At 46.5% G+C, this 13,294-nt stretch overlaps 1 protein-coding gene and 1 long non-coding RNA gene across 6 annotated transcripts in view; one reads left to right on the plus strand and one right to left on the minus strand.

The window, feature by feature from the left end:
- Positions 1 to 2: 2 nt before the first annotated feature.
- Positions 3 to 3,681, plus strand: LOC146429245 (uncharacterized). Its single transcript, XR_014855758.1, has 2 exons — positions 3 to 1,600; positions 3,035 to 3,681. It is a non-coding gene; the product is annotated as an uncharacterized LOC146429245 (long non-coding RNA).
- Positions 3,682 to 3,689: 8 nt separating this feature from the next.
- Positions 3,690 to 13,294, minus strand: part of TBX4 (T-box transcription factor 4) — a 32,766-nt gene continuing 23,161 nt past the window's right edge. For 4 of the 5 annotated variants that reach the window (XM_085078490.1, XM_085078488.1, XM_085078489.1 and 1 more), the window contains exons 7-10: positions 8,889 to 9,041; positions 6,610 to 6,698; positions 6,046 to 6,287; positions 3,691 to 4,776 (exon numbers count right to left, since the gene is read on the minus strand). In XM_085078490.1, the coding sequence (XP_084934616.1) occupies positions 4,154 to 4,776; positions 6,046 to 6,287; positions 6,610 to 6,698; positions 8,889 to 9,041 (1,107 nt within the window). In that variant the 3' untranslated portion in view covers positions 3,691 to 4,153. Of the gene's footprint in view, positions 4,777 to 6,045; positions 6,288 to 6,609; positions 6,699 to 8,888; positions 9,042 to 13,294 lie in introns of all 5 variants that reach the window. The other variant, XM_085078491.1, reaches the window with a different exon arrangement.

Here is a 13,294-nt window from a genome sequence, read left to right on the forward strand (position 1 = left end):
TTTTCCCTCTGGCTGGAATTTTTCACTATAACCATCCTCAGGGGAGTTCTCATCTTCAAAAGAAACATTCTTTCTATACAAGCTGCAAAAAGAATTATTTAATGACATCATAAATTAATACAGAGAGGCACAAATTTTCCAAAATGTGGAGAGACAGAAAAATAAATTCATGTTGGCCAAAAACACCCCAGCTCTTCCAGACTTAGGCCCCTCTTGAGCCTGTGAGCTGCCAGCGATGCCAAATTGAATGGTGGGGCTTTTGGCAGGGCTGAAGTTTAGCTTGTTGAAATTTTGGCAAATATTCCTATTACTCACATTCTCAGCAAGCTGATACAAATATTTGTTCTATTTCGAGGGAAGTCCAAGCTCAGTGTTGGCACTGAGAGCTGCTGGGCTTGGTGGAACTCAGCCTGCTCAGGCCAATATTCAATTTGGACATCTACCTTCAAGAAAAACAGAATTTAAAAATTCCCTGGGCTTTTTAGTGCAGATTAGAGCACATCAATGGCAAACGGTCCTCGTGTGTATTCAGGTTTTTCTCACTTGCTAATTTTCCCTTTAATCTGATTTGAAATGGGCCTGGTTTTGCTGAGCTTGGATTGCCATTCCCAGCTGCAGCACCGGGGCTGGAAAAGCCTCCACACACATCAACCTCCACATTCTTGAGAATTAAAAGCTGTTTAAACTGTAGTAAATCAAACTGGGACACGGTAAGCACACTTGATCTCTTTTAAAGCTGTGCAGGTTGTTGGGGTTTTTTTTTTTTTTAGTGATGTGCCCAGTTTAGTGTTTCTGATTTGAAAAACAAACAGGGCGAATCCTTCAGGACACTCAGGGTTGCTGTGCTCTTGGTTCTTCATCCCTGGGAATGATCCTGCTCAGCCAAGATCTGGATCAGGAGCAGCACATCCAGCACCTGCCTAGCCTGCCCAGCTGGGAAAATATTCCCAAATATTTGGGAGAAATCAAGTGGAACTTGGGTGCCTCACCTGGGATTTCGGGATTGGGATTGGACAATGTCCAGGTGAGAAATCTTGCAATGAAAACATAAAGTAAACTAAAAAAGAACAACCTAACAACCTGTTTCCATCCCATAAAATAACACAACCAGCTTTTTTTTTTTTCTTTTTTTTACCTGTGCTCAGGCTGAGTGGGATTTGTCATGTAAATAATTCAATCCTGTCTGTTTTTGTCAAAATCACACGGAAGGGAGATCCCACTAACATGACTTTGTAGCCATTTGGAAATGGGAAATCTGCTCAAAGTGGCTGAACTAGATTCCTCTCTGAGTGGAAAAAGATCATCACCAGAGAATGATTCATCCCATTTAATCTCAATGTCTGATCTCCCTCCAGTGCCTATAAAAGGAGCCCAGATGACCAGATTAGCATATATCCAAATTTTGCACATTTTTGTGCTAACTCAGCCTTTCCCAATCGGGTCCTGAACTCACAAACATCATGTGCTATTTTTACAGGGCAAAGCTCATTTTGGCACAGAGATTCCCATGGCATTCACTCACTCCAGTGGCTGTTTGGGGACAGAGCCTGGCTGTGCCCTTTGCAGAGGCTGCCAGCAGAGCCTGCTGAGATCTCACCAGGTAAAACTGCATTCATTTCATGATCAAGCTTTCTCTACCTCCCCTGCATTGACTGAGAGATTCTGAAATGATTCCTACAGGAGTTCCTTTTTAAACTGCCTTAAATCAATAAATATTGCATGGATGAGCAGAAGGTACATGAAAAATGGTTTTTAAAAAATGATTATTCATTTAAAATGACATTGTTATTGTGTTGGTCACCTCTGTAAAACAGGCAGAATATCCAGGCAGCTTTTCCTTTGCCCCTGGGCTGCTGCCCACCCTGATTTTTAGGTTCATTTGTCTGGTTCAGTGTTGATCCAGTGTCACAGTGAGAAATGAACTGAGCATTTCAAATTCTGGGCAGTGACACCCCCAGACCTCTCCCCACTCCCTCCAGACTGATGGTGGAGTTTTGAGATGAACAAAAGGGTCAGGTTTGCACCTTGGGAAGTGTGAGGTTGGTGTGGTCAGGAAGGAGACAGAGGAGAGATGAGGCATCTTAATTCACCATGGAACATTTTTATGCTAATTATTGAAATGCACCCAGAGACAGCTTAGGGTAGTAAAATGACTTTATGTTCTGATATGTAAAATAAAATGTCCATGCTATGTAACAAACATTTTAAAATTCCATACCACCTGTATCTAATGTGGTTTCTAATAAAGATTTATCTGTAGTATATATGTTTGTTTTTTTTGTCTAACCAGTTCTTAGTTTTTACATCAAAGGTGTGTAATAAAAAAAAAAAATCTTAAATAGATGTCTTCCCAAAAAATAAAAAAAAACCAAAACCCTTGCAACATTCATTTTTATTATTTGATTCGTCAAAAGCAAAGCTGAATTGGACACGTGGCCTGCATTTGTGATATATATATTTTTATATATATATATATAAAATATATATGTATATAAATAGCTATTCAGCATGCAAAAATTGTAGTGATTTCCAAAATCTGGTTACAAAATCCCCACCAGGCACACACGGATTCTGCTGGCTGAGTGCAGGGACTGTCCTGGTTGGGATGTGGCCTCAGGGCTGTCACAGCCACACCTCTTCCCTGGGATGGATTCACCAAAACACACAAACACCTCCCGACTTCCCAACTGGATTGCAGCTTTTTGCCTTTGCCCGTTTGGGAAGCGACGGGAGGAAATAAAAATCCCACTGTGCAATGCCTAAAGCTGGAATATTGTGCTCTTCAGTGGCCCCAAAGTGCAGTGTCACCTGGGTGTCACCATCCCTTGGGTGGCACTGCCTGGCAGCTCGGCTGGGTGGGCACTGCAGGCCAGACAGGGACACAGATTTGTGGGTGAGGAGTTTTGCTCCAGAAACAATGCCACTGCTTCCCCACGAGTGTCAGATCCCTCCTGATGGCATCACTGAGCTTGGAAAAGACCTCAGAGATCATCAGATCCAACCTGTGACAGATTTCCCCTTCGTCAGCTCACAGGGACACTCGGGAGGCAAAGCCAGCATGGGAGGAATCAGCTCTGGACACTTCCACAGCGAACAGAAGGAGCAATGAAAACACTGGTTACAGATTTTACCTGTTCTACAAATATTTGTACACTGTAAAGCCTGACAGGGAGCTCTTCCCTCCCCACCCCACCATCAGGAAAATATTCCTCCTTTAGGCTGAAAACAATTCTGTCTGAGTTAGCTGCAAAAGAAAAGAACATAGCACAAAAGGCACGTTTCAGCTGAATATGAAAGAAATCAAGGACCAGCAAATACAGAAATTGGTTCTGGAAAGTATTAGCGACTTTTAAGCTTAAACTTCATAAATATATTGCAATAAGCAAGTGTGATTCAGTCGAGAGATGGGAGTCTGAAGACACTGGGTCTGTTCCTAACGCTGCAATTAATTTGCTGTTTGGCCTCGGGTTTAACACTTCACTTCTTCGCTTCCCACAGCCAGGGCTGGTGGCTGGGGGCAAGAAGAGACATTTGTGCATCGGTGACTTCTCCTCTCTGCCCCCTGCTCGGACCCTGAGCTGCCAGGGAGGCACCGGGGTGGCACTGCAGCCCCCCAGCCCTGCGCTCCCCGCCCACCCTGTGCTCCCACTGCTCCCTCCCTGCCAGAGGAACAAGGAATTTCTACACATCAAAAGGGCTACAGAAGTGCTGCCACGGCAGTCCTTGAGCTATGCAACCGATCAAATGGCTTTTTCCTTGGAGTTTGGGGAGGTTGTGGCTTCATGAGCCAAGGACCATAAAAGCGAAGCTCATATTTTTCCCAAATAGCCAAAATTTGCTCACGGATGTTTAACATTACAAGCAATAGAACATGACTAGCTACGTCACTCGTTAGTCATGAAGATGGTTTCTGCTGGATGAAGACACGAGAATGAATTTATTTGGGAGTCAGTAAGAGCCCGATGAATCCAGCCCACTGAGACAGGAGACGGAATTCTCTGTGTGCCTGAAGATACAAGCTCTTCACCCACACAAATCCCTCTGGAAATGCACGTGTGTCTCACCGAAGTGCAAGTTACCCACAGGTATCAACACTGACTGAACACTGTCCTGGAGCAGGAATGTCAGCTGTGGCATGGCTGGGCCCTCGGGGTCACCCGTCAGTCCAGTTCTCCACAGTCCCCATCCCTGAATGATACTGCAGCGACGACTCCCTGGACAGGGAGAAGCTCTGTGAGTACAGGAACTCGTTGGCCGCGTTGAGGTGCGGAGAGGGAGGTTTCCTCTCGCACACGGCTGGGTGCACCCTTTCCCTGGGGAACGACGAAGCGGGAACGCGCTCCCGGACCTGAGACTGGGACAGCTGGTTGTACACGCTGAAGTGACCATTCCCCGGCGGCTGCGAGCCCTGGCCGGCGATGGCCGGCAGCCGCGGCATCATGGTGGTGGCGGTGAAGTGCGGAGGGAAGGGCTGGTAGGGCACAGTCTCCATGGTCTGCACGCTGTAGCTGGTGTAAGGTGCCACCGAAGTCCACATGTTGCAGCTGAGCGGGGGCGGCGGGGGCGGCAGGTCATCCACGGCCGAGACGCCGGCGATGTCGGCGCCGGAGCCAGAGTACATGCAGGCTTCCCGCGGCGCCACCTCGCCGCAGTACGACGGGCTGAGCATCTGCTGCTCGTAGGGCGGCGGCGAGCGGAAATAGTGATCGTCACCCACCGAGGACGAGGCGTCCAGGTAGGAGCGTTTGCAGGGCAGGTCCAGGTGCCGAGCGCTTTCTGTGGGGAAAAGGCGGTTTTAGGAGCAGCTCCCGGGTTTGCCGGGATCTGCAGGGATTGGGGAATCCCTCGGAGGCTGCGATTATTGTGCTCAACTGTGCCCTTTCTCGGCTTAATCCGGTTAAACCGTTTGAGTTTGGAAAAACAATGTACAACATCAAAAAGACATTGTGCCGCGAATGTCAGGCTAATCCCCCTGGCCTCAGAGCACTCTGGTGACATTTGTCAGCTTAAGTGAGGGACTCAGGCTACTCTTCTCACATCAGGGATTACTCCACGCTCGCCCAGATAACAGAGGGCTCTGCCACTCCTGCCCGGCTCCTCCTGACAAATTCAAGAAGTCTCTTAAAGGCTCTTATCACAGCCCGCCTTCCTGTCATTGCAAAAATGGCTCTACATTTCCCAGATATTCACGTCAAAAGCTGCAGAAATATCTGCAGATAAAGGAGCCCTTTGCCGGTCAGCAGCCCTTCCTCAGCTCTGCACAGCCCCTCTGCTCCTGGGAGGACCATGGCTCTGTTTCCCAGCAGCTTTCTGGTACTTATTAGGGATATTCTCTGGATGAATTAGTGAATTCATCTGCACATTCAACATCTGCTAAAATTACACATTTGCCTTGCAGCCCTCATTACTGGTGCTGTTAGATTCTTCATTTGGCCATGATCAGAGGATTGTCCCAGCTTAAATAAATTAGCAGGCAATGAGACATGCAAATAGAAGGATTTTTTCTTCCGTGCAAATTTTTTCCATTTAACTTAAAACATGCCATGATCTCATCTGATGTTGGACTAAAAGGAAGAGAACGCCGTCACAGCTCACTTAAATTTGAGAATTAGTGGATGAGAGGAAAGGGCTGCTTATACCCATCTCCCACAGCTCCACTGGTCTGCAGACATTGAGGGAATTGCTCATGGCTTTGCCTTGGAAAGTGCTGAACACGTAGAATTTTGGTAATGCTAATGGCCTCCTGCAAAGAGTTTTTAATTCAGCTGATGGTTACAATGGATATTTTTCCACTGAAGTTCTGTGCCATTTGAATTACACATTCCAATTAATTGTTCCAGCTCTGACTCAGAGTCTGAATTTACCTTCTATGGGACAAACCCACTAAAAACTGCCCCAAACACCAGCCCTTGGCTCCTGACCCTCCAAAATACTTCAGTCACACCAGTATTTCTGAAGATCAAAGCACAAGAGACCAATCCAAACCAAACTCATGCCCTCAGGTCTACTTTCTGTAATATTTTTCTAGCTGTGAACTCGAGTTACCTCTTCTTTTTAGGCAATGGTAGAAGAGCCCTGAATCTCTCTGTGCTGTGAAGGTGTTGAGTGGCAGATCTTGAGTATCTGAAGCTGCAAACTGCATGTGAGCCCCATTCTCATACTGATAATGCTGAAGGGTCTGGTGATTCCCATGGAGTGGGTTAACATCTGGCTTTGCTGACAGCTGGCCGTGACTGGACACCAACCTCTGCCTCATGATGCTTTTGGAAATTACTGGATATTCTTTGCTAGAAGAGGTGAGAAAAATTAAGACTTGTTAGACAGCGAGCAGCATCATCAGAATTCCATCAACACAATGATGAAATGGTGGTTTGGCTCCCCCAGAGCATCTCCAGCCAATGACTTCACCACCCTTCGCTTCAGACGATGAACTCATCGCACTGCTCAGGGTGTGGGCAAGAACTGACAGCACACAGTGTGTCACTGCCTTACAGCAAGAGCTTTTGAGGGATACTAATGGCATTCAGGCCCAAGCAAACACGAGGCTGTGGCACCTTTTAGCTGCTGCTGCAAAGAGCTGCAGCACGAGGAGCAGGATGGGGTGAGTACCTTTGGAGCCTTGCCACGCGCAGGTCGCTGTCGTCGCTGCCCCGGAACCCCTTGGCAAAGGGGTTGTTTTCAATCTTCAGCTGGGTGATCTTGAAAAGAATGAAACCAAGAATAAAGTGCTTGAAAGCAAATCACACCACAAGTGCAGCAGCAGCAGCAGGGCTGAGGTGGTTGGTCTGGAGGTGCCCAGTCCTGTGGGACCTCCTATGAAATGCAGAGCTGCAAGAGTCTGTGTTCTTTGGTCTGTGTCTGATTCTGGGCCCTGTGTTCTTTTTCTGGACTCCTGATAGAGAGAATATATTTGTCTGATTTAAAAGGTTTCCTATGCTAGCCATGGCGTGGCTCTCCCTAATTTCCATCATAATTTTATACACCTTTATGGCCATAACTCAATTGTTTTTCCTCTCTGAAAAGCATCCCAACTCAAACAGTGCTGCTTGAGGCAGCACAGCCCCTCTCCCTCTCCCATTTTAGTGGTGAGGAGAGCAGCCAGTTCTGCTCTGGGATGGTTTTGCATGAGTGTTGCTGTTACTAACAACTACACTTATAGCAATGTTGAAAAATATCCCTTACCAAAAAAGCTCCTGAGAACGCAGCTGGCTGCTATCAGTGATGGAGGGGAAGGTGGTGACATGTGAATTTAAGCAGCCTCCAGGGCTCCAGCTCTTCCAGGGAAGCTCAGGCAGCTGATGAACCACAAAAAGCATAGGACCCTTCCAAACCCACAGCCTGACAGCAGGTTTGTACATCTTAATTCATTTTGTTCTTTAGTGACCGTGGTTCTCCTCTGCCGTGAGCAGGATCAGGGCTTCTGTCCCTCCTTGTCACCTTCCCCTGGCCTCATCCAGCCCAGGATTTGGGGTGAACACACACCTTCCTCCCTGACCTGGGCTCAGGGGTATCTTCTATCCTCAGCTCCCTCATTTTTGCCTTAGAAAGACAATTATTTACAACAGCACTTCTTGCTAGCAGGAGCCTCAAACCTCACAGCAGTGACAGTGCAAGTATGGAGTTTATGGAGCACTTTGGGAACTTTAGGGGATGAAAGGCACTATTGACAGCAGACATTTTAAATATGTATTAAATATAAGCTCGTTTGAGTCTTTTTGGTTAACCATGTTTGGGGAATTGGTCATTTTACACCAACAGCTACAACTTCCCTACCTTCAGTGTCCTAAAGGGCACTTTCCCCCCAGCCTGCCTTACCATACCACATCCACATTTCTGCTCTGACTCTCTTAACTGGCTCACTAATTGCAAAATTTTTGCAAGGACTCCATGCTTCAGGCATCAAAGGGCACACAGGCATCCTGCTTGGGAGGAAAAGCTCTGGTCAGGTTATTGGGGAGGAAGAATTTCACACTTGTTCCTGTTCCTGCAGGATTTTCCTATGAATGTGTAGGAAAGGAACTGCTACAGTAACACATGGCAGATTTCACACTCGGGGCGACAGGAGGGCTCTGGCAGTTCTACCTCTCTCTGCACCTTTAGTTATCAGTTTTGATGGACTTTAAAAATTCCAGTTCATCCTCACACAGCCGTGCAATGGGGCTTTACCATTAGGAAAATGCCTGGGAGCAGGAGCTTGTGCAAAGGCAGAGCAATAGCAGGATAGAATCTGAAGCCTTTCCATCCCCTCCTGTCCTCCTCCCCTGTCCCTGCCCTGGTGACAGTGCTCCAGCAGCCACAGGGAGGTGACAATTTACTGTCCCACTGCTGTCAGTCCTGCTGGGAACCTGGGTTGGGCAAATCCTCAGACAGAACTCTGCCCACTGCCACAACCAACACCACAGCCTGGCCAGAAATCAGCCCCAAAGCACACAGGTGCCCCTGACAGCCACCCAGAGCACAGAACTGAGCCCTTTGTACTTTGCACCCCCCAAAAACACCCCCAGACCCCCAAGCCCCTCCTGCCTCCACGTGCAAACCGCAGAGCCAGCTCTGAGCTCCGTTTTTATGGTTACATTCCTCGTCTGTCTCACTAAACACACATTCTATAATTACTTTTCACTGCAGATTTATGAGCAAGCTTTACTGGTCATTATTAGATGTGCTTTGCTGTTTGAATGACATCTCAGCCCTATGAGCACAGCCAGTCAGGAGAGCCCAGGGTTTGCCAAAATCTTGTTACCAGCAATATCCCTGCTCCTCCAGAGCTGCATCTGCCTGCTCATCCCTCGTGCATGGGATGGAAACTTGTCTTTTAAAGCAGCAGAACAGGAAAATCCTCTCTCAAAGTTCCCAGAAATAAAGCATTTTTAGCCCCAAAAGCTGCCTACCTTGTGGTTCTGGTAGGAGGTCACAGAAATGAAGGAGGTCTCTGGGAAAACATGGGTGCAGAAAGCTGTGTTCTTGGAGCCGAACGCGTTGTTCTCGTCTGCCTTCACGATGTGCAGCCGGGGTTGGTATTTGTGCATTGAATTCAGGATGATCTGGAAAACAATCGATGCTCAAGTGAGAAATCCATTCAAAAAGAGAAAAGCAACAAGCCATGGCTGTTGGACACTTTGCAGCAGGACCCAAACCCACCAGAGCTCAGCTTTAGCTTTGCTTGCGAGTTAGAAAGGAAAAATTTACATTCTAGAAATGCACATGAAGCAAAGCACAAAAGGTATCTGCTGCTCTGGCAAGCAGAGCTCAACTTAAAGCTTTCCTGGTAAACCCTCATTTTCCTATTGCTATTGGATAGAATCAGTCTGGGTGGAAAAAATGTCATAATTTTTTTTCCCCCAGCTCACGCCGAAGCTGTACAATATATAATTCACCAGCAGACTGGTCTGTAAAGATTCCTAATAAATACTTTACTGAGCTGAAAAATACACAGTTTAGCAGAGGAAAAAAAAACAACACAGAAACCACAGGAGGGAAAAAAGCTAGAAAGCTATTTTTCTTTTATCTGCTGTTAAAAAAAATAAAACTACAAAGCAGCAGATTGGTTTTTCCTGCTGTTTGTGGAGTGGCTGAGTGTGGGTGGCTGGTTGGGCACCTCTCCCCTCCTCAAGCCTTGGCCAGGGAAAGGCAGGAGCAGCCCAGGGATTTTTTATGGTGGGTGCCAGGGAGGTCCAGCAGGATCACAGCCTGGCTGCAGCACAGGGCTCCTCTGGTGCAGCTTTTAGGGCTCAGAGGGACTGCCCAGGCTCATCCCAGCCCAGGCTCATCCCAGCCCAGGCTCATCCCAGCCCAGCCCCCAGCACCAAGATTCCACAAAGAAGGGATGTGCCCAGACACTGCAGAAGAAAATGGCTTCAGGAAATGGAATTTCTTTTAAGAAGTGGGATGGTTTTAAGAAAAGCCTTTATTCCTTTCACTGGGCAAAGAAGAAATACTGCCTTCTTGTTGTCTCAGCGTAATCCTTTCCAATCTCCTCTTTCTGCTCCCAAATTTGCTAACTGAGCCCAACTGCTCCTGGGGGAGAGACATCTCCAGCCAGACTGTCACCCCTGGGTGCCCAAAGCCACTGGCAAGGACAGACTCAGGCCAAGAAGGGGACATTGTGATGGGTGAGGTCTTCCAGTGGTGGTAAATAAATGGGTGGAGGGATGAAAAAGGGGATGGAAGGATGGATGGACGGATGGACGATGGATGGATGATGGATGGATGGATGGATGGATGATGGATGGATGGATGGATGGATGGATAAATGGATGATGGATGGATGGTGGGACAGACGGATATGCACAGTACAGCAGAGCACCATCAGTTCCCACTAATTATGGGTTTGGCCAATTTTAAATGAGAATTACCAAGCAGCAGAAGGTTTTTGCTCTGGGATTGGTTTTTGTGCTCAGGAATCCTTTCCATTTGGTGTCTCCCATGGCCAGGAGAGCTCAGAGCAGCAGCTCCAGGTGCTCCAGCCAGGATGGGAGGCAGTGCTCTCTAAACCCCCATCTGCTGCTCGTCCCCTGCCCACAGTAGCTGCTGCATTATGTACCACTTAAATGCAATTTTTACTGTTGACGTTTTCCAGACAACCCTCCCTGCTCCCCAAGAGAGACAATGAGGAATTTTTGGCATTTTATCAGCTTTGCATCAAGCCTCTGAACCACTTTGTGGCTGTTGATGTGCAGGGTGTAGATGTGAGAGGGTCGGCTCAGGTTTTGGGCTGGAGCTTTTTCTCTGCTTTCATGTATCAGCCACTCATAAAACAGAGTAACACCCGAGGGACAGAGCTTTCCTAAGAAGGGACATTTCAATTTTCAGTAATTAAGAGCTGAGCCATGCTGATAAATAATGGTTGTCTGGAGCAAAAGCTGGGGTTTGCTGAGCTCTCCTCACTGTCTGTCCCCACACTGCCCAGGACGGCTGACTTGTCCCCAGAGCAACTCAGCTTCAGGATGAAGAAAACAACTTTAAACTGAGATTTCCAAAGGGAAAATTAGAGCCCTGAGTTTTGATACACCCTGCATGAATAGCCTGTGTTCCCCTCCAAAGCAGCATCCACTGGGATGCAATGAGCCCCTTAAAAAGACGGATGGATTTTTAATAACATCTTCAAGGAGTCCAAACAATTTCCAAATGAACTTCTTGGAGCCTGATAGAAGAATTCAGGAAAGGATTTCTGACAGATGCTCAGTGTTTCAGTTGTGGCTGTAAATCTGCCTGGAGGTTCATAATGAAAAAAAAAAACAAACCCTAAATGGCTTAATTTTGCCACTGCATTTAGGAGGTTGGGCATTTCTGTCCCTTGTGCCACAGGGAATATTTGCCCACCTGTCTCAGGGTAATTCCTGTTGGAATTTGAGTTTATGGCTCCCTGCCAGCTGCACAGGGGATTTCCCACATTTTTTGGGGCTCAGCAACCCCTCTCAGCACAAAACCAACATTTCACAGGCTGGAGAACAAGAACTCTGTGCAGAAGCTGTATCTAGGTGTAATCCCTGCGCAATCCAAATCCCTACAAACCATCCCAAAATGACCTTTAGCCACAAAACACCGTTTTCTGTGCAAAGGGAAATGCCAACAATTCAGGCTAAATCGTTTTCAAGGCTGCTTTGGAAAGCTAAAAATACACAAAACAAATGTAAATTCCACTCCAGTGACGAACATCAGTGGAAAGATTAACTTAAAGAATTGTGTCAAAAATGAGAAGTATTTTAATTCATGGGACAGAGCAGGCAGCACTGAGCAGGGATGTAGGAGGCCTCAGCCTCAAAGGTGATGCTGAAACAATAACTTTGTATTTTTCTGCACTTACCTTTCTCATTGCAATGTCATGGGGAGATTAATTCAGTGTCAGACACTGCCACACACATTTTTTTAGTGTTTTTGTATGAAAGCTAGGTAGTTTGGGATAGGTTGGCTGCTAAAAAAAAAGGTGTTGCCTTGTCTTGCTGCTGAAAATAGCTTCTGGTGTGTTGGTTGGAGAGGAATTTTAACATGATGAATGACAAGGAGACAAAAATAGGAAGGGAAATGAGAAAAACAGTGTTTCCTGAGGAAATTTAGGGATTGAGTCTCTCTCTCTGCAACTTGGTGATCTTGTCTATTCGCTTACAAAAGGAACAGCCCAGACATGAATAATAAATATGAATAAATAAAGGTATTTTTTACTTATTAAAAACAAACCAAGAAATCAAACAGCTATCCCAACCAGAACCTTTAAATTAGACAGATGACCCCTAATGCAGGAAGTATTGGCTCAACACTCTGCCACAAGGATTCCATCTCCCACCACCACCATCCCAGCACTCTCTCTGCCTGGAAAATACACATTTCCAAGGAAAAAAAAAATCAATGCTAAATGTGTGAGATACACAGACATCCTTTTCATTTTCATTTTCACCCTCCTGTCTCCCTTTGTGCTGCTCACACACTTGCAGCTGGAACTTCAGCTGTTATAGAACTCAACTTCTTCATTTTTTTTTGGCATTCCCCAGCCAGCGAGAAAAGTAAAAAAAAAACCAAAAACCTGACACCATTTGCTCCTTTCATTTAATTTTACTTAGGAAAACAAACTCCTCCAACTTCTAATCTCTCACACTGCTGAGTAATGTCAGCTCCAGGGTCTGAGGGCTTCAGGCAGTTTGCAGGATGGGACTGAGCAGGGGAAATGGTGCCACATTCCTTGTCACAATGCAAACTTGCCCTGAAATCACCAGTAAAATGCATTTACTTTCATATGAAATTTGGGGAGTTGATTTAAGAGCTCCCTGTTTCGCCAAGGTATCAGATGTCATATGATGCAGTGGTTGCTATGGCAACTCCCCTTTTTATATTGAATAGTAAATGGCTACGAAAAAGCCACATAATTTTATGGTTGCTCCCGGGGGATCGCATAACTAATATAAAATCTTGCATTTTAATATATTTTCTGCTCCTTTCTTCCTTCTCTCTATTCTTTCAAAGTGAAAAAAGCCTTTGAGCTGAGGCTGGCCCTGGTCCCACATTGGGACTCAGAACAAAAACCTGACAATCCCTCTCTTTGCATGGAAAAAATGGTGTTTTAATCAAGGAGGCTCTGCAGAATCATCTCAATTAATATTTAGAGTTCTGGTGGTGTGAGCCATCCCAGAGTGAAGGGTTTTTCAGGAGGGGATGGTTTGGAGATGCCAGCTGTGCTGCCCAGGGCATGGTGGGATCAGAGTCCCTAAATCCAGGTGGGACTCAGAGGGACACCTCACCCCAAATCCAGCACTGAAATCACACCATCACTCACACTGGGAAAGAGCCCTAAGATCATCCAGTT

This window comes from Lichenostomus cassidix, chromosome 19, assembly GCF_008360975.1.
Source record: "Lichenostomus cassidix isolate B80296 chromosome 19, HeHo_3.0, whole genome shotgun sequence".
NCBI lineage: Eukaryota > Metazoa > Chordata > Aves > Passeriformes > Meliphagidae > Lichenostomus > Lichenostomus cassidix.